Source organism: Schistocerca americana, chromosome 9, assembly GCF_021461395.2.
Source record: "Schistocerca americana isolate TAMUIC-IGC-003095 chromosome 9, iqSchAmer2.1, whole genome shotgun sequence".
Taxonomy (NCBI): Eukaryota; Metazoa; Arthropoda; class Insecta; order Orthoptera; family Acrididae; genus Schistocerca; species Schistocerca americana.
The window spans coordinates 68,203,319-68,229,505 of NC_060127.1; the positions used below are offsets into that span (position 1 = coordinate 68,203,319).

General features: G+C 38.2%; 1 protein-coding gene across 4 annotated transcripts in view; it reads left to right on the forward strand.

Annotated features, from left to right (window-relative positions):
- LOC124550879 (1-phosphatidylinositol 4,5-bisphosphate phosphodiesterase) overlaps positions 1–26,187 on the forward strand; it is a 411,295-nt gene that overhangs the window by 335,674 nt on the left and 49,434 nt on the right. For all 4 annotated transcript variants that reach the window (XM_047125637.1, XM_047125636.1, XM_047125638.1 and 1 more), the window contains 6 exons: positions 2,463–2,556; positions 8,335–8,499; positions 11,278–11,454; positions 15,661–15,808; positions 20,672–20,829; positions 24,696–24,902. In XM_047125637.1, the coding sequence (XP_046981593.1) occupies positions 2,463–2,556; positions 8,335–8,499; positions 11,278–11,454; positions 15,661–15,808; positions 20,672–20,829; positions 24,696–24,902 (949 nt within the window). The remainder of the gene's footprint in view (positions 1–2,462; positions 2,557–8,334; positions 8,500–11,277; positions 11,455–15,660; positions 15,809–20,671; positions 20,830–24,695; positions 24,903–26,187) is intronic.

The following is a 26,187-nucleotide window of genomic DNA, read 5'->3' on the forward strand; positions in this document are numbered from 1 at the left end:
GAAACCATCCTTGTAACCATTGATGCCACTTCCTTATGCACAAATCTCCCACGCGTCCAGGGCTTCACTGCTATGGAGCACTTCCTTTCACGCCGATGACCTGCTATCCTACCTAAAACCGCTTTCCTCATTACCTTAGCCAGCTTCATCCTAACCCACAACTTCTTCACTTTTGAAGGCCAGACATACCAACAATTAAAGGGAACAACCATGGGTACCAGGATGGCCCCCTCATACGCCAACCTATTTATGGGTGACTTAGAGGAAGCCTTCTTGCTTACCTAAGCCTGCCAACCCAAAGTTTGGTACAGATTTATTGATGACATCTTCATGATCTGGAATCACAGTGAAGAACAACTCCAGAATTTCCTCTCCAACCTCAACTCCTTTGGTTCCATCAGATTCAACTGGTCCTACTCCAAATCCCATGCCACTTTCCTCGACGTTGACCTCAATCTGTCCAATGACCAGCTTCACACATCCGTCCACATCAAACCCACCAACAAGCAACAGTACCTCCATTTTGACAGCTGCAACCCATTCCATATCAAACGGTCGCTTCCCTACAGCTTAGGTCTTCATGGCAAAAGAATCTGCTCCAGTCCTGAATCCCTGAACCATTACACCAATAACCTGAAAACAGCTTTCGCATCCCGCAACTACCCTCCCGACCTGGTACAGAAGCAAATAACTAGAGCCACTTCCTCATCCCCTCAAACCCAGAATCAGACTCTGAATGTGGCTCTCCAGCAGGGATACTACTTCCTCAAATCCTGATCTGAAATGAGATCCATCCTTCATGAAATTCTCCCCACTCCACCAAGAGTGTCTTTCCGCCGTCCACCTAACCTTCATAACCTCTTGGTTCATCCCTATGAAATTCACAAACCACCTTCCCTACCCTCTGGTTCCTACCCTTGTAACCGCCCCCGGTGTAAGACCTGTCCCATGCACCCTCCCACCACCACCTACTTCAGTCCTGTAACCCGGAAGGTGTACACGATCAAAGGCAGAGCCACGTGTGAAAGCACCCCAGTGATTTACCAACTGACATGCCTACACTGTGAAGCCTTCTATGTGGGAATGACCAGCAACAAACTGTCCATTTGCATGAGCGGACACAGGCAGACAGTGTTTGTTGGTAATGAGGATCACCCTGTGGCTGAACATGCCTTGGTGCATGGCCAGCACATCTTGGCACAGTGTTGCACCATCCAGGTTATCTGGATACTTCCCACTGACACCAACCTGTCAGAACTCCGGAGATGGGAACTTGCCCTTGAATATATTCTCTCTTCCCGTTACCCACCTGGCCTCAACCTCCGCTAATTTCAAGTTGCTGCCACGTGTACATCACCTGTCATTCAACATCATCTTTGCCTCTGTACTTCCACCTCGACACACATCTGTGGTAGAGCACTTGCCTGTGAAAGGCAAAGGTCCCGAGTTCGAGTCTCGGTCCGGCACACAGTTTTAATCTGCCAGGAAGTTTCATATCAACACACACTCCGCTGTAGAGTGAAAATTTCATTCTACTATTTCCTACATTTTATAAATAAAATACAGTTTTATTAAAGGGTTTTAATTAATGTTTAAAACAGATAAGAAAATCTGTTTTTGGTATTTTTAACCAACTACATTCTAAACCTCACGTGAGAGGGGGAGGGGGGAGGGATTTCCACCACATCTCATTAAATCTCACCATGGGGAAGGGAGGGGGGCGGGGTCGAAATTTTAAAGAAAATACCACACATCAGTAATGGATGTCACCTTATAACAAGAGTGAATTTAGGATGAACTTTTCAATTCATGACCACAATACTAGAAGTAGAAATAATTTTTGCATGCGTTTTGTCCTCCTGCTTATGGTTTAGAGTGGATTTTTAAGACCCGTCTCTTAATGGTTTGTTAGCAGACATCAAAAAGGAAGTTGAGGGTCCCAAATATTCAGTACTGAAATAAAATTGTAGGTTATTAGCATCTCCTGCAATTTATCCAAATATTTCCACTAGAAGAAGTAAATTCTAGTTGACACTATAAAGTTCATACTGTACAGGCTGTTAATGGCACCAGTGTACAGGTATTTCCCAAAGTCACTAAACATACTTAAATGATCAGTATGAAGTTGTAGATAAAAATAGTGACACAGTAGTGTAAGATGAGTATGGTATCATCATTTACTTCTAATATCTATCTATAAATAAAGTAATGTATCGGCAGCTCCTGGTGGTACATAACTGTGATTCTCTTGAGGTATATTTTACACTTTGCGAAATACACAGATTCTTTTGTGATACTGTCAAAGTAAATAACCTATTCTGGCTTATATTAATGTGCTTGTAGCTTTATTCGGTTATATTTCATAAGAGAATGTTATAAAATGCATTTTTAACATCTGAAAAACTGTATTAATTCGGAATTCGTCAAAGTGAACTAATGTGAACTACTGTTCCACATAACAGGTGTGTTGAATTAGACTGTTGGGATGGCACAAAAGATGATGAAGAACCGATAATAACTCACGGAAAGGCCATGTGCACAGATATTTTGTTCAAGGTGAGTGAGGTTCAGCATTTGTTTTCTATTCTATTATTAGGCTCTTTATAAATATATAGTAAGATAGTGAAGTGTTAAAAATACGGTCACAGTAATTTACGTGTATGTCACAAGAATTTGTCACAATATATAGACTGTTGCAACAGGTATATTTTTAAAACTTTTTAAAGAATATTTTACAAAATCCTTTGACAATGTTATGAAAGGCTGCTTACCAGAGATAGTGAGTCGCAGACAGGCACAACAAGAAGACTGCTAAACAAGTGAGCATTCGGCCAGCAGACCTTCTTGTAAAGTAGACAACACACACACGTTCACACACACACACACACACACACACACACACACACACACACACACACACGACCGTTATCTCTGGCCACTGAGGCCAGACAATTAATCCATCCTGGATGTGTTGTTGTTCCAAAATGTTTTAATTTCTTGATTGCAAAAAATATATTAAATTGCAATTGACTACAAGTTTAGGTCCTAAACAAGCCTTTTCAGATCTGAAAAAATAATCAGAAACAGAAAATTCCCTTAATATAAATTGACTTTCACAAACTTCAAGAACGAACATATTTTAAGGTTATTGTTGTTGTTGTTGTTGTTGTTGTTGTGGTTGTGGTTGTGGTTGTGGTCTTCAGTCCAGAAACTGGTTTGATGCAGCTCTCTGTGCTACTCTATCCTGTGGAAGCTTCATCATCTCCCAGTTCCTACTGTAACCTACATCCTTCTGAATCTGCTTAGTGTATTCATCTCTTGGTATCCCTCTACGATTTTTACCCTCCACGCTGCCTTCCAACACTAAATTGGTGATGCCTTGATGCCTCAGAACATGTCCTACCAACTGATCCCTTTCTTCTAGTCAAGCTGTGCCACAAATTCCTCTTCTCCTTCTGTTCAGCACCACCTTGTTAGTTATGTGATCTACCCATCTAATCTTCAGCATTCTTCTGTAGCACCAAGTTTCAAAAGCTTCTATTCTCTCCTTGTCTAAACTATTTATCATCCATGTTTCACTTCCATACATGGCTACACTCCATACAAATACTTTCAGAAACGACTTCCTGACACATACCTCTATAATCAATGTTAACAAATTTCTCTTCTTCAGAAACACTTTCCTTGCCATTGCCAGTCTACATTTTATATCCTCTCTACTTCGGCCATCGTCAGTTATTTTGCTCCCCAAATAGCAAACCTCATCTACTATTATAAGTTCTCATTTCCTAATCCAATTCCCTCAGCATCACCTGGTTTAATATGACTACATTCCATTATCCTCATTTTGCTTTTGTTGATGTTCATCTTATATCCTCCTTTCAAGACACGGTCGATTCCGTTCAGCTGCTCTTCCAAGTCCATTGCTGACAGAATTACAATGTCATCGGCGAACCTCAAAGTTTTTATTTCTTCCCCATGGATTTTAATTCCTACTCCAAATTTTTCTTTTGTTTCCTTTACTGCTTGCTCAATATACAGATTGAATAACATCGGGGATAGGCTACAACCCTGTCTCACTCCCTTCCCAACCACTGCCTTGCCCCTCGACTGCCGTCTGGTTTCTGTACAAATTGTAAATAGCCTCTCGCTCCCTGTATTTTAGCCCTACCCCCTTCAGATTTTGAAAGAAAGTATTCCAGTCAACATTGTCAAAAGCCTTCTCTAAGTCTACAAATGCTAGAAATGTAGGTTTGCCTTTCCTTAACCTATTTTCTAAGATAAGTCATAGGGTCAGTATTGCCTCATGTGCTCCAACATTTCTATGGAATCAAAACTGATCTTCCATGCTTTTGGATTCTACCAGTTTTTCCATTTGTCTGTAAAGAATTCGCGTTAGTATTTTGCAGCATTGACTTATTAAACTGATAGTTCGGTAATTTTCACATCTGTCAGCACCTGCTTTCTTTGGGATTGGAATTATTATATTCTTTTTGAAGTCTGAGGATATTTCACCTGTCTCATACATCTTGCTCACCAGATGGTAGAGTTTTGTCAGGACTGGCTCTCCCAAGGCTGTCAGTAGTTCTAATGGAATGTTGTCTACCCCCGGGGCCTTGTTTCGACTCAGGTCTTTCAGTGCTCTGTCAACTCTTCACACAGTATCATATCTCCCATTTCATCTTTATTCACATCCTCTTCCATTTCCATAATATTGTCCTCAAGTACATCGCCCTTGTATAGACCCTCTATATACTCTTTCCACCTTTCTGCTTTCCCTTCTTTGCTTAGAACTGAGTTTCCACCTGAGCTCTTGGTATTCATACAAGTGGTTCTCTTTCCTCCAAAGGTCTCTTTAATTTTCCTGTAGGCAGTATCTATCTTATCCCTAGTGAGATAAGCCTCTACATCCTTACATTTGTCCTCTAGCCATCCCTGCTTAGCTATTTTGCACTTCCTGTCGATCTCATTATTGAGACATTTGTATTCCTTTTTGCCCGCTTCATGTTGTGCATTTTTATATTTTCTCCTTTCATCAATTAAATTCAATATTTCTTCTTTTACCCAAGGACTTCTCTTAGCCCTCGTCTTTTTACCTACTTGATCCTCTGCTGCCTTCACTATTTCATCTCTCAAAGCTACCCATTCTTCTTCTACTGTATTTCTTTCCACTGCTATTGTAAGTCATTCCCTAATACTCTCTCTGAAACTCTCTACAACCCCTGGTTCTTTTAGTTTATCCAGGTAATTTATTTCAAGGTAATTAACATTAAACAATAACATCATACCACTTGTGGTGAAAACACTCTGTCTACATGCACTGTAGACTACTGTGCCTTATCAAGCATGTGGAATACAGAAGAAAGCAAATTCTGTCAAGTTTGTTCTTCACCGTTTGATATGATTAGAACACCCACTGCTGTGTACACTTGTCAGCTACAATCAAAAATTGCCAGAAGAACTGCAGGGGGTACTCAAATAATCACAGTTACAATTCAAATAACACAGTAGAAATATTATTAGTATGATGGTAATATGAGAACATAAATGAAAAATTCAACTCACAGTACAAATGTCAGTTTTGCAGTGGCTATGTCAGGAGTATATAAGAGCATATTGTAGCTATCAGAAGGCAACTATTTAAACTAAGTCGAAACCAAGTAGTGTAATATGCATTTAAAAAAGAAAAAAACAAAACAAATGAGTACAGCTAAAAAATGTTGTAACCTAGTATTTACAATAACAATTTTTGAGGCTGCCAGTCTACCAGTGTGATAGAGACATCACTTTCCAGTATGTGTAGGCAGCAGAGACAGTGTCGATGCGCACATGCGGGAGATGATAGTGCTAGTTGCAGCATTCCGTGCAGAACGCATTTGAAACCATTACTTGAAACTCTTCAGATTCCAAACTTGCAATGTATTTATTAAAGATCATCAAAATTTTTGAAAAAATAGTTTTGATTAATTTGTGTTGTTCATGTAGTTGTAGTTCAGGATTTCTGTTTCCACTAACAATTTGAGCATTCTTCTTTTCGGTGCACTGTGCAGCTGCTCCGTATTATGCCTCTTACCCTGCATTGCATGCCCCTCTTAGCTCTGTGCATCCCAAATTCAGTTCTGTTCTGGGAGTATATGTGCTCCTTAAAATGAGTTTCAAACAGATAGCCTGTGTGACTAATATAATACTTGTCACAGTCTTTACATTTGATTGCAGTTTCTGTTTGGTGCCAACAAGCACACACTGCAGTTAGCATTCTGATGGCTTCAAATAGTGACAGACTTCACCAACTTTCCGCATATTTTCGCAGTTCACATTCTTCATATTGATGAATTACATTTAGTAATGAGGATGTGCAAACTTTGTTCTCAGGTACACTTCTTAATAAGTGTGGGGTGTTTCCTAATGTGTTAAATTTTTTATGTCCATTTGTTGTAAAGTAATTCACATTTTTGAGCTGTTGTAATGCCTTTTATTTTTGACAGAAGAATACGTTTATCTTTAATGAAATAAAATGTTTTGTGTATCCCCACAGATTCAGAATTGCACTCTGTAACTTTGTTGGTGTGACAAACTGTCTGTTAAACTTTTACTGCTGCAGATGTTCTCTTTGCGTTCCATGTTGAGATGGCTTTTGTTATGGCTGTACTGCTCAGCAAATGCTGATGCCTATGCTCTGTGGCAGGATTCCAATCCATACAAAATACTTACCATCAGATTTTTCAAAAACTGTGAAGTGAAAAATTTGATTTTTGGCACATCTTACAATCTGATATCTTTGCTTTATAAAGGACTGAATTTCTTTTCATTATATGCCACAGTCACTGTGCTGCATCAAATTAAATAAAACATTGCGTGAAATTTTAAAGATTTTGCAGAGGTAAAAATGCATTGCGTAAACTTAGATCACACATTGCAGTGATTGAAATGTAGTTAAGGTGTCAAAATTTTATTTAAAATTGAGAGCAGAAGACCATCTAGTTTCTTTCTTGAGTTATTGGGTTTTATATCTGACAGATGGTCAGGCGCAACGCACCCATTCGTGTCCATGCGCTTAGTGAATCATGTGATCGTAAGATCGTAAAAATCGTATCTCATAAATGGTACAAGATATTGAAATGATGTGTTTTGCAAATGATAGTGTGCAGTGAGACACTTATGTTGTATGATAAACACTCAAAAAAATTTTACTTGCTAAGATATGGAAGTAACTCATCTGCTGCAGTGATAGCTTGGCAGATCAGGACACATACGGACAAGCATTGCATTGCAGAAAAACCCAAGTGGTATGCCACAACTTCGAAATGGTTCATGACGATAGTACTTTCTCATTATTTGAATTTGCCTATTTTTGTAATGCCTTAAAATTTGTTGGCATGATAGGTGTTTTGCATTGTTACATTGTACCAAGGCACAATATCAGGTGCCAGCATTCTAGCATACAGTGTGTGTATACAAAGTGTCTTTATTACTAGTGATATGTTGTCACTGTTTAACCCTTGAGCAGATGCACCTATGTATAAAGCTGTTTTGCACCATTTCCATTGTTATTTCACAATCACAAGCCCATACCTATTCCTTTGTTTTGCTTTGGCTAATACTGTGTAAATTGCGTTGTTTTAAGTCCAAGTGAGCAGCAGTAATATATAATAAACAGTGAGGTAGGTTGTAAAAAATTTACGATGCGTGCAGGAAAATGACCCACATTACTAGCTAGCAAGACAATCCCACAATGAGGCAATTGTCTAAAAGATAATTAGTAATCAAATAAATGGCTGGCTGGGATCTGATGCAGCTGCAGTACGTAATGCTTTGAGCGGATCGTTACTGTGGGCATCACCTATCTGTGGCAACAGAGTGATATAATGAATGTTTCTTTCATTGTTGTTTAATGAAACAGCACTTTTAGCACATATTATGTAAATTTATTTTATCATTGTTTAATTAAACTGGGATTAAACTAAGAGTTTCCTCTTACATGTTTACCTTGGTAACATAAAGATAGCTATTCCTTGCATGTGTACAAAGTATGCCCAACACCTGTGAAAATCTGCTGAAGGGTTGGTGTTCATAACCTTGAAATCTGTATGTTCTCCAGGTTTGTGAGAAAAAATTTAACTTATGGTTGTTTTCTGTTGGTAATTGTATTTCAGGTATGAAAATTATTTTTAGCAGACTAAACTAATAGTCAATTGCAGTGTCATAAATTTTTTATGATCAAGACTGTTAAGATTTTGTAAAATTTATTTAAAAAGTTACTACAATTCATAAGATCACTTTTCTCCATCTCATGTTGCTGTCAGGTCTCACTGACTTTTATATTTTTGCCAACAGGATGTGATTTACGCCTTGCGAGACACTGCGTTTGTTACTTCGGAGTACCCGGTGATTCTGTCATTCGAGAATCACTGCTGCAAAGCCCAGCAGTATAAACTGGCCAAGTACTGCAACGACATCCTGGGGGACCTGCTACTCAAGGAGCCACTGCCGGACTACCCGGTAGGATTACACAGTTTCATTTAACTGTTCCAAAAGGTTTTGGCCAAATTACACCATTTTCACAAAATGATACAGCGCCAGGTCCTGTGTGAAATTTTCTGATGCGTAGGTGGTCTGATTTCCTTGACTGCCTCCCTAACAGCTTGCTTCAGTTCATAATTTGTCTGGTATCATTACTTTGTGACAACCTGCTGCTTCATTATTCCCTACAGGGAATTGTCGCCTGATGACAGATCCGGAATGCTCTGAAGCCACTCGATGGCCCTGGCAGATGTACTGATCCTCTCTCTATCCACATCTGGGGAAACACTTCATCCCAGAATTCTCGAACTCTGAGAGCATAGTGGGCAGGAGCTCTGTCTTTGAAGCCAACTGTCATCAAGAATGTTCAATCTCTGGAGCTCTGGAATAAACCATTCTCGCAACATTTGCAAGTAAGAATGTCGATTCAATGCACTGTCAAAGAAATACAGCCCTGTGAGGTGCCTACTGGAGATTGCAATCTATATCGTAACATGTAGGGTATTATTCTCTAACTCCTCATAATAATATGGATTTTCTGTGCTCCAGAAAAAAATCCCTATTCCATCCAGAATGGATCCCCTTCCAAAGAGCTTCTGTTACTATCGCAGCACCATTCACTTCGGTGGATCTTCTTTGTGGAATTGTGACGCAAAATCGCGTTGCACAACTCTTTTTTCCCCAGTGTGTGCACGTCCATGATCCTATGACTCCCCAGAACAAATTCTTTCACAATATAGGTACTTATGTCCACCGTCTGAAAAGAAAGAAAAGACTTCTGGAATATATGAAGGGCTTATTTCAATAGTGGTGCAAGTCCATTTTTGTTCATTGTGAGATACAGAGTCCTAAAGTTAAATGAGTGCTGAAAAATCTGCAGTTGAGATACCAGAAATATTCAAGCAAATAGCTTCTTGCTAGAGATAAACATTTCTTTCCGTTTGTTTGGAACATTAATTGCAGAAGCATTATAGGCAGAAAACGGGAGGTAATGGACTTGTACCGCTATTGAAATAAGCCCTTCATATCATCATCACCAAAACAGTGGAGGGAGGAGATAGGACTTTCAGACCTTACTGTAGAAAAAAATTACTATTGCCTATTATCTAAGCTATTAATAATAATTTACAAGTGAGGGAAATAATTAAATGGGCCAGCAGCTTGCCTAAATTGCAGGCCTGTCAGTGCCACCAGCATTACCGTTATGGCCGAGAAATCAATATATCTTGATATCTTGAAGGGTAACGTGACAAAAAAAAAAAAAAAAAAAAAAAAAAAAATGCACAATAATGATGGCAGAAAGTATAATTATCCTTCAAAAAAAAATTGTGAAATGAGTTCTTGAGGAATTTCACACATAAATGGCCTTTCTATGGAAGAGTCAAAGTGCTCGATGTAACATTTATTCAGCCAGGTAACTCGTGAAATGCTCAGTGCACAGCAGTGAAATCTATAATTGTGCTTGTCAGAAATACTCAGCTGCTGAAATTCAAGCTCTGCTCTTAGGATCCTACATAACCAAACCGTCGGAAAAACAGCAAAAAAAATTATGGCCAATATTATATGCAGAAAGCTTAGGTTCTTTTTTGTAACTACAATGTATGAACTTTAATTTAAACTATTAACTTTTTTCTGTTTGTGGGCTTACTTGCCTTACTTTCCAAGTCCGGACAAGATATCTAGATTCTTTTCTTCCAAAACTCTGCAGCTTTAATGGCCTTGTCACTGCACAAAATAGGTATTCCGCTGTGCAAACAAGCTCCATGTGTGGCCACATGAACCAGTGTTCAATTTATGTGTTTCTCCACATTCAAAGTAGCCCCATTTAACCATGTTTACTTTGTATTTTGTGACTCCTGTTCATAATCTAATCAGTGCTCTCCGTGTGCTGTACTGTCGTTGCAGCCCTTGTGTGATGATTTGCTCTATGGGATGCAGGTGTGTATTTTGCAATGTCCAACCATAAATACAGGTGGTGGGTCTCAGATCAGCCTTCCAGTCATACTATCCTTTAGATAAAGCTCTTCTCTGACTTGAAGAGTTGGAACTGTTTACCGCTTATACATTAAGCGCTGCTTGTTCCTCTCTGTTTCACTGGCTACTTTGCATCTGATATTTGCGTGTTTGCACTACTTAACAGTGATGTCACTATTGGCTGAATGCATCATTTCGTAGGCTCTGAATATCTGCTGTCGTGGGCTGGTGAAATCAAAGGACACGAGCTGCGATTGGCTAACAAAAGTGCATCGCAATCTCGATTTCAGTTCTTTGGAAGCTACAGTGCTATATTGGTGGAATTCATATTTATTCTTCTGTAATACAAAAATATCCAGTGTATATGTTGTCGCGCATTGAAGACCTTAAAAAAAAAAGTGCCGAGAAGTTCTATATCAGTAATCAGTGTATAAAATCTTTACAGTTGAAAGGATTGATAAATTTTACAGCTCTGAGGCAAAGTATATTGTCACTTTACATGGTAAAATGTACTTTCACCTGGGAAGAAGAGTATTATTAACTGGGAAGTCCAGGAGAAATCTGGGATTTTTTGTCCTTGTATACACCCTGAATGAAGACGTGGTGTAATAACATTTATCTCTAAATTCAAAACTATCGGTTCTCCAAAGGCCTATGTCAATGATCGTCCGTATATATATATATATATACAGTGATGAGTGTGTGTTTAATTCATAATAGCACACCTGTTCTGTCGAGAACCGAGACAGACGTGTTAATATTCTGTTTTGTGTGCGGAGCCAGCTGGAACCGGGAGCGCCACTGCCGCCACCTAGTGCACTGAAGAACAAAATCATGATCAAAAACAAGAGGCTGAAGCCCGAGGTGGAGAAGCTGGGGCTGGAGCTGTTCCGGCAGGGGCAGTTCGTCATAGAGGACGAAGAGAAGGAGGACGCCTCGGCACCTGGCGAGCCCAAGCCGGTGAGTAGACGGAGTGTGTGTGCACGTCTGTCTGTATTATAGTTCACTCTGGAGGGGACTACACCCCGACTTTTTGGTGAATTTTCACCTGTACTCCTTTCCCTATTTGTATTTTACTGAGGACTGTCCATTCCCGCAGCGGAAACAAATTGATAAATTCCAAAAATACATTGTTTCATCAAAACTGGACAATTTTTCCTCTGGAAGATATTGATGATTATTCTGTATTAAAAAATGCATGATCTATTCAGTCTGCAGATTTTCTTTTTATTTCCAAATTAGCAGTTTTGGGTATTGTCACCCATTTTCAGATCTGTTAAACAATGAAATAAACGAGAATGAAAAATTTTTCCATCGTAACACAAAAAAGGCAAATATGTCTTAAGGACAGGTAAGGATGTAAAAGAAGTTTTTCAACTTATCAGGCTTGCTTGTTAGTGTTTGTACCCGTGTCGTGTAATATAATGCCGCATGCCAAGTAAAGTAACAATATGTGATGTCATCTTCCTTCTCGACCCCACTCACCAAGGAACAAATAATTTTATCGCCAGCCCCCCCCCCCCTCCCCCCCCCCCCTTCCCGATCCCCCTTGATAAAAACTTTTTCATCTGTTACATTTGTGCTCTTCTCCGCTTGATATTACATATTGTTTATTAAGACTGTGCGAATCTTCTGCATTTTTGGCACAGGATCAGAGACTTAATGTATAAATTGCAAGATGCGATTGCCAACATCTTGCAGCTAAGAGAGCTCACTGCATGGGGGAGGTAGGGTTAACTCGTAAAAAAGTATGTCAGATGTTTTGATTTCAATATCTTTTAAGCTACCAGAAAAGTCATTAAGCTAGTTCCCTTCTTATACATCCATAACTTGTGCCAGGACATATCTGCCTTTTTTGTGCTATGATAGGAGCATTTTTCATTCTGGTTCCCAGCATTTACTTTACTATAATTCTGAATTGCCACAGCTTGGCAACCGATGTAGATTTTTGTTGACTGTACCAACGATTCGTCAGTTTTTTTTATTGTCTTCCAAACCATGTTGCTTACATTGTAGGCGCGGACAAAGCTTGCACAAAACAACAGGATGATCATTAACTATATGTATTTGTCTACTTTCTTACAAAATTTGAACTGATTTGTACATGTTTGAAACATGAAAGTGGCACCCATAACTACTCTGGAAAAAAAAACTTTTATTTATTTATTTATTTTATTTTATTTTTGCAAGTAAAATCTAAATAAAGCTAGATTTTTGAAAGCAAGTTTCCAGTTTTATCATAAGAATGCGCTTTCCGTTTATTTGAATCACTTTAAACCATTTCTGCATATTCCATTCATATAAGAATGATTTTTGTGTGTTAAATTTACCTCAACTTTATACCATCATAGCTCAACAATGGATAAAGATTATTGAATAAAACAAATTTGTTGTGACTTTATCCATTTATCTACCTTAGTGCAAAGTATGAACCGATTCATATAAGTTTAAAGTACAGAGGTGGCACACTTTAGAAATATCCCAGAACAAAATGTTTTTGCATGTAAAATCCAAAAGGTACATGTGCAAATGGCGCCATTAGCTGAGCATTAATTTTAGCCCAGCTAACATCTTTTTGCAGAAGGAATTAATTGATTTTAAGAACTTGCCTGAGTGCCAGCTCCACTTAGTTGTTCAAACTTTGCTTAATTTACTATAACATAGCTATAGTAAGACAGTAGTTTGAAGGACTATTCAAGTGGCCACTGGTCCAGGCTAATCCAAAATCTTTTCATCCCATGATCCTAGATCAAACAGGAATCGATCACAAAGGCTCCCCTCAAACTGCGATTCTTCACACAGCCTTCTCAGACTTAAAATTTGTTACAGTACTTCTGTACTATAATAATTACAATTTGTTCTAATTCTTCATTTATAAAGGTTAATTTTTTTTTTTTTTTTTTTTTTTTTTTTTTTTTTTTTTTTTTTTTTTTTTTGGAAAACTAGCTACAGTGCGATAGTTGTGTAATATACCATATATTGTAGTTGTTGCAGTTACATTACCAACCTCTTATAAAGGAACCATCAGTTGACTGGCTTATACTGATGGGTATGTTTTTAGATGTAACAACTACTACTTCAGCATATGGTATGTTACACAACTTTTGTATTGTAACTAATTTCTTTAAAACATTTTGAGCTTTATAAACAAAGGATTAGAAATAATTGTAATTTATTTTATTGTTTAACAGATCTGAAGGTGGGTGACATCATCAGAAACCAGTAGTTCGGAAATAGAAAGCAGCAATCTGCAGGCTGCTGCATGAAGTAGACAGTTTTGTAAATGATCTCATTTTCGACTGAATGGCTGTATTTTAAGTGTAGGTAATTGCTTGTCAATAGTGACATTTGTACACTGTCTGCGTAACAAGAAAGTGACATTCAAAGTGTTTCCTGAATTTGCTAAAGTAGTTCTGTGGGAAAGCCATCGTCACAACTTGAGTGCAGTAATCAAGTTTTCTGCGAAGCAGTGACACACTTTACTAGGGCCTGATATGTCTGCAGTTTACAGTGAATGGCTATAAGACTGACCTAGAGTAGGACTAACTGTCTAACTGCCTCTGCTGCTGCTAACATTATGTGTGTGACATGTGAAAAATTAATCCATTCCCAACATAGGGAGCTTCTGAATTGTCACATTAGTGAAGTGGTGCTCTGATATACCAACGATGTTAGAGTCAACATCAACAAGCAATTCAATAACTTTATCTCTATTATTTCTTATATCTTGATAAAATGTAGTGATCCCGCTAAACCTCATTACACTGCCATCTGTAAGCTTAGCCAGCCTCCTCTCCCCGTACCTACTGATGTGCAGGCCATGCCTAGTGAAGCACAGTCTATCAGTAGTCTCATCTCGTACCAGTGCAATGTGACCACACTCTCCATGATCAGTGCCTCCTCGAGCCCCTTGTTAAGGTGTGTAACAGCTGTAGTAAGACTGACTGTGATGCTAAAATGGCTGCATGAGGTAATATAGTAAATTTGTACAGATTGTTCTAACTTAAATTTAATTTGTGCTTTCTTGACAGTCTCTCTCTCTCTCTCTCTCTCTCTCTATCTGTGTGTGTGTGTGTGTGTGTGTGTGTGTGTGTGTGTGTGTGTGTGTGTGTCATATTACATTACAGACACTCTTGTGTATTAAATCAGTGATTTACTATTTTTAGTGAGTATAAGATGGCCCCTTTTCTTTCAGTTTTTCTTAAAGTAAATTAATAATTAAATAAGAAAGTCTCTCGAGGAAATTTTATTTTTAAGGTATTCTCACTAACTAAAGTTATGATATGTTTTATTGATATAAAGAATGTGCCTAAATCCATTAACATTATACCTATTCCAAACTTTTGCTATTTATTGATTGTTTGTATTTTGATAATATAAGTTGAAATAAAATAAACAAAAGGAAATCATTTACGTTAATTTTTATCTTGAATTTCTTTTTTGCTTACTATGTAAGTCACTGTTTTTAATCATGGAATTTACGGCTTATTTGTCCCCTTTCATTGCCATTGTACCTCAGGTTGAGCGTTGACAACATTGCCACACAAAACATGTATGGTTATCACTGCCCTCTATCTAGACTTTTACAGTCTCCTGCAGAATTGTGTTATTGAATATTGCCCTGTTTTAAAGTCAGTTCAATTACAACTTCAGTGGCTTTGGGCAAACTGCAATTTAAATGTGGTAGATGTTCATAAGAAACAAAGATGCACGATGCTACACTCAGACGGTAGCAGCACAATGAAATTTGCTGCCCTCTCACCATATCCCTCTCCACATCTTTTCTAGTTCTCAACTCACCTGCTGTCACTGTTCCTTCTCTGGCCCTTCTGAAGTCTTCAAAATAAATCTTCACATGACCTCAGTAAATGTAAGATGACCCCTATATTAATTTATTTCATGACATAAAAACATTGACCTCAGGAGCAATAACATAATCTGCAAGTATAAGATGACCTTGTATTTTTTAAATCACAAATTTAAGAGACAACACTATTTAAATACTCACATATGCAGTGAGATAACAAAATTCTGATTATGACTCAGATAAAAAGTATATAAAGGGTAACATGCAGATAACGTAAGAGAAATTTTGAACAGTATTCTAATACAACATTAGCTGTTGTGACTGTCTGTGACTTTTCTGACCACTTTCGGTGTCCACAGGAAGTTCCGGAGGAGGTGGCTGCACCCGAGGGCGATGCCCCAGTGCCCGTGCCATACACGGGCTCCACCACCAATGTCCACCCTTGGCTTTCCTCCATGGTCAATTATGCCCAGCCCATCAAGTTCCAAGGATTTGATGTTGCGGAGAGTAAGTGCTCGTATTTTGTACTACGGGTACATTTAGTCAGTAGTTAGCAAGAGATTTGTTTGAAATGTTTTTTTACTCACATATGCCTTGATCACATTTGATATATCTATCACAGTTAGCCAGTTATGACTCTGACGAATGATCATCAGATCTAAAAATCTAGAAAAGACAAAAACCCAAAATTACTAGTAAGTGTCTATAGTTATCAACATACTGAAAAATACTAGCTAAAGAAAAAAAAGAAAAATATAGCCAGTACCTCGTTACAAGAGTAACACATCGAATCGTCGACAAGCACTCGTTGTAATCACCTAAAAACGCTTGGACTGCTGTGTCTGTTTAGCTCGTGCTACTTGGCTCAAAACTGGAACAGTTGTATTCGTAGCAGCCATGAGCTTTGCTTAGCTCACGTGTGCAAGATATGTGTATTATTTCATTACAGTAATTAGGGTGCAAATAAAAAAAAAGAAGAAACTGAGCATAACTGAAAACATAATTGTTGAAACTACAGAATTTTGTCAACAAAGAACTCTTTTCAATGAAAAACAAAACGCAAATTGTGGGGTTCTGCCCACTCATCGCATATAGGGTGCCTAAGAGATGCTGCATTCTCGAAATGTTATACAACTGTTCAAGCAAATAATATTAGTAGTTTTATTTCAGTAAAGAAGTTTGACAATACTTGTATTTATAAGAACGTGTCACAAGCAATGGGTGACATGCAGTATAAATCGGAGTCCTTTGCAAAAAATACAATGTTCGTGCAAGTTTGTCACACAGTTTGTGGATCACTAATAACTGCTACTGTAGCGTTCTCTGCTAGGCCGCGTTAAGTCCTGTGTGAATACTCCCGAATCTGAGCTGATCCTGAGCGGCCGAGGCTGGCAGAAGCGGTGCTTATATCTTCCTCTTGTAGAAGCCTCTCCTGTCGTGGTGCAGTCCTAACAGTGCACCATTGGCCAACATTGTTTCACCACCTTCTCTTCTATGGCATTCTCCATCTTCATTCTGGCACTTGTGGTTGCACCAGAACACAAATGACAAAAGAACTATGCAGCCACTAGGGTTTGCAATCTATGGATGGGCACGTATTTCCTCATTGTTCCTTTTTGTTGAAGTTGTGCAGTCGTCACGTATGGGTGAGTCAATCAGGAGGAACGGCTATGTCTGCCATGCCTTGCGCATCTGCAGAATTTCCATTGGTCCTTATGCAACGTGTGGAGCACCTAACAGTGACAACTGTTTTCTTATAAGGCACCATGTCAGATTATGGTTCGATGCAATTGACAGAAGATATCAATAGGAAATTGGCTCTTCAAAAATATTAAAATGTTAGTTAGTAATATTTTTTTTTTCTCTCTTTTCTATATTTTTTTTTCTGCTGGTGATCCATTAGAATCTTAACTGACTAACTGCAATGTGACCATTGAATGCCATGAGGATGTGTCTGGATAAAAGAGTATATTTTTAGTGTTTTTTTAAAAAAAACTGTGACCCCTCTCCCTTTTACTGAGTGTCTTAGAAAAGTGTCCTAGGAAATCATCACAAAAGTAATTATATAGTGCATAGATTTGGTCAGTATAAGTGATCATTTTAATTGTATTATCAAATCATATTTTTATGTTTCTGTTATGTATTACATTTGCAGTGAATGACTTATTAGGACTGGATTTCTTGTTGAATGAATGACTGCATTCTGTAAATTTAGTTTACTTAAGTCTTAAAATTAGCTGCATTATACCTGTTGTCACAGTACAGCTTGAAGTCTGAAGTCATGGGTACACTACCTATTACGTGTTTGGAGATAAATGTGAGCTTTTCTGCTGTGCTCTGGAAGAAAATGTTTTACAAGTGTAAAGTCTAAATAAGAAATATGGCAGTGAAAAGCCACAGATCAAGACAATCAGGTGAATACATTGTATCCTGACTTACAAAACGCTTCTGTTTCAGTATTGTATCAATGCTTATTTAATTAAATAAGATACACATAAGCTGTCAAATGAAAAATTTCTGACCGGTTTGAGGATTTCTTTTTAAGGACGATGCAGCATGTTATCTCAGATGGAATGTCATTGATAGAAGTAACTTCAGAGGGGTGGCAGCTATCTCTGAAACAACTGGTTTTCAGTTATATTGTTTTTTTTTCCCAATGCCATTTTAATCTGGCACTTACCACTCAAAATATCGGGTTTCTGAAGTAACCAGTTTTTGGTTTCCTGTTATTCGCTGTAATAAATGCAGAAATCGAACAGAGGTTGAAAAATTATGACTCTATTAGTTTCAAGATGCATAGAATCGCAATATTAAATTGAACAGGTAAATAAAAGAAGACCATTCCACTGTTTTCTGCTTTTTTCAAAAAGTGATAAATGATTGATTTTTATGAAAAATCACCCATATTCTCATTGGTTCTAATTTTTTGAAACTCTGCCCAAAAACATGTTGCAATCAAGGTTTGTAGTATCACTATTTCTGCATTACACACAGTCAGTGCTAAAGGGTGAAAACTGAGGCTGAAGAACTATTTTTGTGTTAATTTGTCCATTTTTGAGGGCTACAAGCAGATGAAGGCATATTGTGTAGACATAGGTAGCATATCAGCTGCTTTCTAATTTTATAGTAAGTTATGAATGAAGTGTTAAATTTCAAATTGTCTCCTTATATTATCTTGCAAGTTTGTTGTGACTCCTCTCATTATTTATCTTTCAAAGCAAATGGAGCATTGTACTTCATTAATACTGCACTTAATAAAATACTTCCAGACAAGGGGTGGTGCCATTATTTCATAAAACTGATGTCTGACCACGACAGTGAGAAACTACCGTACAGACCAGATGGGGCAAGTCTTGCACACAGCATGTACCAGCGTATCTATTTTAAGGTGATGCTGCACAAATTCTTACGCCATGCGTTTGTTGCTTGGTTGTGTCAGCCTTATCGAAATAGCACTGATTTCTTTACCCATTTTCTGCTACAACACAATATTTCAAAGCAATGGAAATTTTCTTAATAAAAATTACTTGTTTTTCAAGAGAGGTATGCAATGCTGCTGTGGCTATTTGATATTTTGGTTCTTTACCCAGTTATTAGCAAAAAATAAAAAATAAACCTATTACAAGTGAGCCCAAACAAATACCAAAAAGTACTGGTTATTCAGAACTAAAATACCAATATAAGTTTTATCCGGTAGGTTTTTCCCATCCCTAGTTGGGAGTGCAACTGTTGATGTGTATTAGTGACCTGGCAGACAATATTACTACTGTACTCAGATTAAAATTACTTTGTGATCGATGTTTCTGTGAGTCGAATGGTAGGGGACAGCCGTCAGTTGATTGCACCTGTTTCTCTGACTCCACATGCTTGCTGTGTAGGTCATTCTATTGGTGTGAGCATTGTGTATGGGGACACGGCAAGGTGGGGCAGGCCACAAGGGTGGGAGAATAAGTGAAAGAGCACCCAATATGCAGTAATTTTTGCATTGCGCCATGATAAAAATATTTTTCTTCAAATAAGGCAAAAGTATGATTATGTTCTTCATTGGTATGTTGTCGGATATAATTGTCTTCAATACACGATATTTTGACGAGCCATGTGGCCGCCATCTTCAGGTGCGATCACCGAGACACAATCACGCCAGAACTGAACGAACTTCAGAAACGGCGGCTCCTTTATACCTCAGGTCCAGGCCAGTGTGCCTGCACGAGAAACGGAAGAGTTGCTCCCTGTGAAGCGGAGAATTGCAGCGCCGCCAGCGGTAGAAACTGGCGAAAGTGATAAATTGCAAATTAAAATGTGGCGGGTCGAAAACCAGGGGTAGAAATGGGCGAAAGTGATAAATTGCAAATTAAAATGTGGCGGGTCGAAAACCAGACTACTGTTGTTTTATATCAGATAAAATAGGGTTCTATATCTTGCTTAAAGGAAAACCTCCATCTCTGTTAATAACGTCATCGGCTAATGGTATTTTGATGGCTTAACCTACCGTTGGATTTTAATTTTATTGATCTGTATAAATCACAAATTTTAAAATACTAAATATTTCAAAGTGTCCAGAATGAGTTTTTCACTCTGCAGCGGAGTGTGCGCTGATATGAAACTTCCTGGCAGTTTAAAACTGTGTGCCTGACCGAGACTCGAACTCGGGACCTTTGCCTTTGCCTTTCGCGGGCAAGTGCTCTACCATCTGAGCTACCGAAGCACGACTCACGCCCGGTACTCACAGCTTTACTTCTGCCAGTATCTCGTCTCCTACCTTCCAGACTTTACAGAAGCTCTCCTGTGAACCTTGCAGAACTAGCACTCCTGAAAGAAAGGATATAGAGGAGACATGGCTTAGCCACAACCTGGGGCATGTTCCCAGCATGAGTTTTTCACTCTGCAGCGGAGTGTGCGCTGATATGAAACTTTTTCATTTCAAAGTGTGTTAATTATACGAGTTATCTCAGCTGAGAGGAAAGAGAAGTTGTTGCAAAATGCTCTCCTCCTTCCTATTAATTTAACAGGAGCTTCTTGAGAGACAATTTTCCTCCCCATACATGAAATTTGCATGAAAATTTTTATTTATTTATTTATTTATTTTTAACCACAGATCAGATTAGAATGATTCCAGATTGCACAGTGCCATTTGGGAATTTATTCTTCTTGCATTCCATATGCAAATGGAACTGGGAGGAGTCCCATTAAGTGGTAGGATGGGAGTTGGGAGTACCATTTGTCCTCCGCTGTGCACTTTTGTACTGGTTGTTAGTGTGTAACTGTACATGCTAGCAGTGTGTGGTACCTATTTATAAAGATAATTTGCTTACTGGTACCTGATAATTTGGCAGCCATTTACCAGTACTGAAATTGTTTTTGTGTTCTCAGAGAAGAATATTCATCACAACATGTCATCGTTTGCCGAGACTGCGGGACTCGGTTACCTGAAATCGCAGGCGATCGAGTTCGTCAACTACAACAAGCGCCAGATGAGCCGAATTTACCCTAAAGGAACTCGAGCTGATTCCTCCAACTACATGCCACAGGTATAGCTCATTGATTTTATTAAGTCGCTAGTTTGTGAATTGCAGTGATATAGCCTGTCTGTAAACTGAAGAGCAAGCAGTGTTTGTGGTGGGGGACGGGTGCTGTGACTGTCATAAAAAGTGGGAACACTGTCACTTGATTTCCCATTTCCTGTTGTGTAGCAGTTAATTTGAATGAAATGTTCTATATAGTGTGTGTCCAATATTCATCAATTACAGAGATATGGTGGAATACAGAAACGATTTTTCATTTCACACTGTGGTACTCCATTTACTACATCTTTATTTATTGAGTGTCATATTTGTTTTGAAGCTCCAGTTGTGAAGGTGTGCTTGAGTTTATGTAACAGAATTTTTCAACTGTGATTGTGATTTGTTGGTCGTGTCTACTGTTTCATTTAAGTATGCCGTACATATTTGCAAGTGTTCGGTATGCCAATGTGGTATATAGGACAGATTTTCTTATTCAAATGCTGTTGTTTTATGTCGTAAGGATCTGTGACTGTTCATGAGAATTAAAGTTCAAATAAAACAATTGCCTGTGTCAGTCACTCTTTTTATTTCATCCCAAGATGTGTTACAAGAGAATAAGCACTCATCTTCTGGTGGAACAATGATATTGTGTTACACATGTGCTTGCTTGTGTACTGTAACAGATTCAAAACAAAACCATGACAAACAACTGGCTGCATTCAGCTAGCAAATATGTAACACACAATCATTATTCCACCTGAAAATGAGAGTGTAAACTCTCGGAGCGTGTTAAAAGACGAAATAAAAAGAGTGACTGATGCAGGTAATTGTTTTATTTGAACTTCTATTGTTTTAAATGATTCTGCTGCTTGCAGGGAAAGCACTGGATGGTGTCCTAACTGCAGAATATGAGATTGGGAGGACTTATTTGTGTTTTTATGATATGGTGCCCAGGAATTGTATTCCATCCAAAGATGTCTTTTGCAACAGAAATCAAAAGTATATTGAAGTAGGAGGTGAATTTGTCTGCCTTCACTTAAGGCATTCTGTAAGTGCTCATTCAGTTTAGATTCTAACAGCCGTATCTCTGCAGCCAATTTTAAGGAATGTTTTATTTGAATTAGGAGTCATGTAGTTAGGCAGAATGATGTTTTAATTTCAACACATTACAAGAAAATGTGCCCACTGTAGTGTAATTATGATTAAACTCTCTGAGATAAAGTGTGAGAGAATGTGCTCCAAAATAATGAAATTTCTCATATCTATTTACGAAATATCGGGAACACTCATAAACTTCTTATTTTTGCAGTGTATACACTGTGTGGTGTCAAAATCTCTGGAAAAATTTGTATACAAAGAATGAACCCCCCCCCCCCCCCTCCCCAACCCTCTCTCTCCCTCTCCCTCTCTCTCTCTCTCTCTCTCTCTCTCTCTCTCTCTCTCTCTCTCTCTCTTACATGTAGTAGCCTATAATACTATAATATATATTCTGTATTCGGCACCGTAGTAGGTAGTGCGGTGTTGATGTGCCCAGATTCAGGATGAGGAAACTACCTCATAGCTGAATGCCTTGGTGTCTGGTAGAATTCCAGGATGTGAATAAGAAAACTCTAAACGAGGTTGTGCCATAGGTTGTGGATGGATATGTTTGGAATGCACTTGCTAATAAATACAATGTCCTGCACTGTGTATCAAATAGAGTACTGTTCACAGTTGTGAGGAACATGTAGAGGGAAAGAATGGTGAGCAGAAGCAGGGCCACATATGTTTCGGGACAGAGTGTGGAGTGAGAAAGTGATGGGGAAGTGTAAGTAAGTTGTAGGGCACAGTCCCCAAAATGCCCTATGTGCAACTGACACTGGAGCGGTAATTCAGTAGTGGATGGTGGTGTTTTGACAAGTCACCGAACTTCCAACTCCAAACTTTGAACCAACTGATCCATCAAAACTTTTCAGTTGTTCTAGAACTGGATGAGGCAAAGCTTAAATGATTTGAAGTAATTAATTATTTCTATTGTTTGGTCTCTGCAGATCATTAGTTAGCTTTTGTGTTCTGTGACAACAAGAAATATAAAAATAAAGTTATGTCCCTTTAAAAATAAATCAGTAAAACTCAGTTTTTAAAATCAGTCTGTGTATATTTTAATGCAAATAATACACACTGAAAACTGAAGCTCTTACATGAACATTTTTTTCTGTTGCATAGTTACTGCATAAACACTTTGAGATATCTCGGAACGTGTTAACCGTATTAACGCAGCAAAATAATTTAAGAAACACTCACTGCATTTAGCTTTTGTTAATAATAAGGTGTAACTGTGGCCATTATATGAGCTCATATTTATTTATTTATTAACATAGGACCATTTTAGTAAATTTTACAAAATGGATTTTTTTTCCTGTTGGCCCATTTGCCATTCCCTTGAATCTCAACTTTATTTCTCCCTCTCAAAATGCCCTCTCCTCTGATCTGCCTGTTGAGTTTGTTTGGTAGTCTGGTTTTTTGTCTCTAGTTCCTTGATTTTATCCTTTTTATTTTTTTGTATTTTCCTTTGTAATTTTTAGTTGTGTCATGTCTTCTGTGATTTCTGTGATCTATGTATTTGCTCTTAGTAGTCCTTCTCATGAATCTGTTTGGGTGCCCCTTTCCAGTTCCATTTCATGGAACAAGTGCTGTAGCTTCAGTGTGTTGGCTCACTCTAAAGTTGGCTGAAATGTATATGGCCAAAATACTAGACGAAGAAGAAGAAGAAGAAGAAGAAATAGTTTACGTGGCTGCACTCTTAAGTGTAGTGGATCAGTCAATATGATAGTCAAACTATTGCCATACACTTTCTAATGAAACATAGCTCCATCACTTCAAACCACCTTGTGTGAAAAACCACTTCAAACCGTCTTGTGTGAAAAACCACTTCCTCCAGTGGTTGCTGCAAGTCATTGCAAAAGTCAGAACTAAGGTCATTGTCTGGAATAGTAAGAACACATAAGAGCAGGGTTTTACACGTGGACGTGTGCTTAGAATGCAACAGGCACTCAACTGCAGTGCCCGAAGTCCTCTGCATGTTCCTGTGGAATGATTCCCGCCATGCTCCCCCTTGTCTGCCAGAGATCCTGGCCAGCCCCTTCTCTTTGGACCACATAAACTGCCAATCTTGCGGAATGTGTTGCACCACCTGTAGTTTGTTCTGTTTGTTGGAGCTTTGACCTTATGTTTGGTACAAAATTGTCACTGGATGGTCACAACTTGCTCACATTTAGGGAATCTGAGGACATACAGTTGTCTTCTGAAAGCCTGTAGTTACTTACGGGTAACTGTGTATATTCCAAGGCACAGTTGGAAGACAATGGTGACTTGCAATCTCCCTGTCTTAATCTAGTTTTCATAAGAACTGCTTTGGAAAATTCACCTCTGATTTGGATTTAGATTTTGTAGCAGTTAAGGTGAATTCACCAGTTTGTCTAATTTTTGGTGGAATCTGAAATTTAAGATGATTTTTCTGTGCACACAATCATATGTGTTCTTAGAATCTTTAATAGTTATTGCAAGAGACTCATTTCACTACCTGTGACATGGTGAGATTAATTTCGAAGTGATGATTTGTCGTGCGCAGCCTCCGTAGGACCTGAGGCCTCTCTGGTATTAACCTATCCCTCCTTCTAGCTGCCTTTTAATCCTACTGTACATAATTCTGGAGAAAACCATACATTTGCATGCAGATGTCAAAAATTTGTGCTTGGCCCTGTAAATGTAAAATTAGCTTTGACTTTGACAGTTGTGTACATCACTGCACAATCTGTAGCTAGCTCTTAATGATCTTCTGTTTTAAATTTTTAGGTAATTAGACAGAGAAACTGTGACAAGGAAGTAGTACTGTAAATTGTAACGTGCCACAGGTTTTCTGGAATGCGGGCTGCCAGATGGTGTCGCTGAACTTCCAGACGTCCGACCTGCCCATGCAGCTGAACCAGGGGAAGTTTGAGTACAACGGGAACTGCGGCTACCTGCTCAAGCCGGACTTCATGAGAAGGGCCGACCGAAGTTTCGACCCATTTGCCGAATCCCCAGTGGATGGTGTCATTGCAGCACAGTGTGCAGTACAGGTAAAATTTGGTCTCGTTCTGATGTGCCTCTTAAATTAGTATGTCGAATAATGATTGGAAAGTTACTTTGCAAACCTCACAAATATTGTCTGACTTGGTTTGCAATATATTCTCTTCCCACTTGAGGAGAGGAACTCCTGTTTCCTTCGTCGATCATTTTTTTACATGGCGCAGCAGTGTAGTTGAAGAGTCCTGTTCAGGAGAGTATCCTGGTATTCATCTGCAGTATGTACTATTTCATAAATAAATTGTCTTAGGACTGTATCTTAGTTATAAAATAACTTTTTATTCCACTTCTGTTTTCATCATCATTTCAAAATGACTGACATAATACATGTTAACAAAACCACCATACTATACAGAGTTAGATCTGGAACTGCCACCAGAGAGAATTATGTACAGCCTCGACACACGATTTCAGTCTCAAGTCACTGAATGTATGACAAAATAATATTTTTTTCATATACCATTGCTATTTGACATCAACGACCTCATGTTGCTGTTTATCCGTGTTAGGATTTAAACTGTTACATACAGATAATTTTAATGTTACCTTAACTGTAAAAGAATTTGATTTGATTTAGTGACACAATGCCAACATTTTGATGTTTCAGAATAATGGAATTTTAATTACATTCAAATATTAAAAGTAATTAGTACTAAATCTTTCAGTAATGAATAAAAATGAGTGCAGATGCATTATACTTCAGTTTTCCAGTAGAAATTTTGCTTACTGAACACAATGATGGTCTCCTTTCAAATGAAGGCATAATTTTTAGTTCTACATAATGACTAAATTTTGTTATGGAAATTGCTAATTATTCAGGCAGAATTTTACTAATACTGTCCAGTTACATAGGAAATTCTAGTTTTATTAAATACATAAGAATAAAATGACAAAAATGTGTTATATATTTACATGCCAAGTGAAACAGTTCATACTTAACAACTGAATATACAGGTGCAAACTTCTGAAAGCATATAGCATGTGTACTTGTTTTGTCAACTTGTGATTAGCAGTAAAAGAATTGACTTCGAGTATTGAATATGACACATTGCGAGGATTCAATTTCAGTATCGGTAAAAAAAAAAAGGAGAGAGCAAGTTTGCAAATAGTAGAGAAAGGTGGGTAGTGTTCAATTTTTGATAGTGAAAGTGTTAAGCACTATCCTATTGTCAAATGAGTCATTTGCGCGAACAGCGTGGTATCCAACAGTTTTGTCGAAAGCAAGTTGGATTTGGAAAAGTGTCATGTGAGACATCCAGTATCTGCTGGTTAAATTGT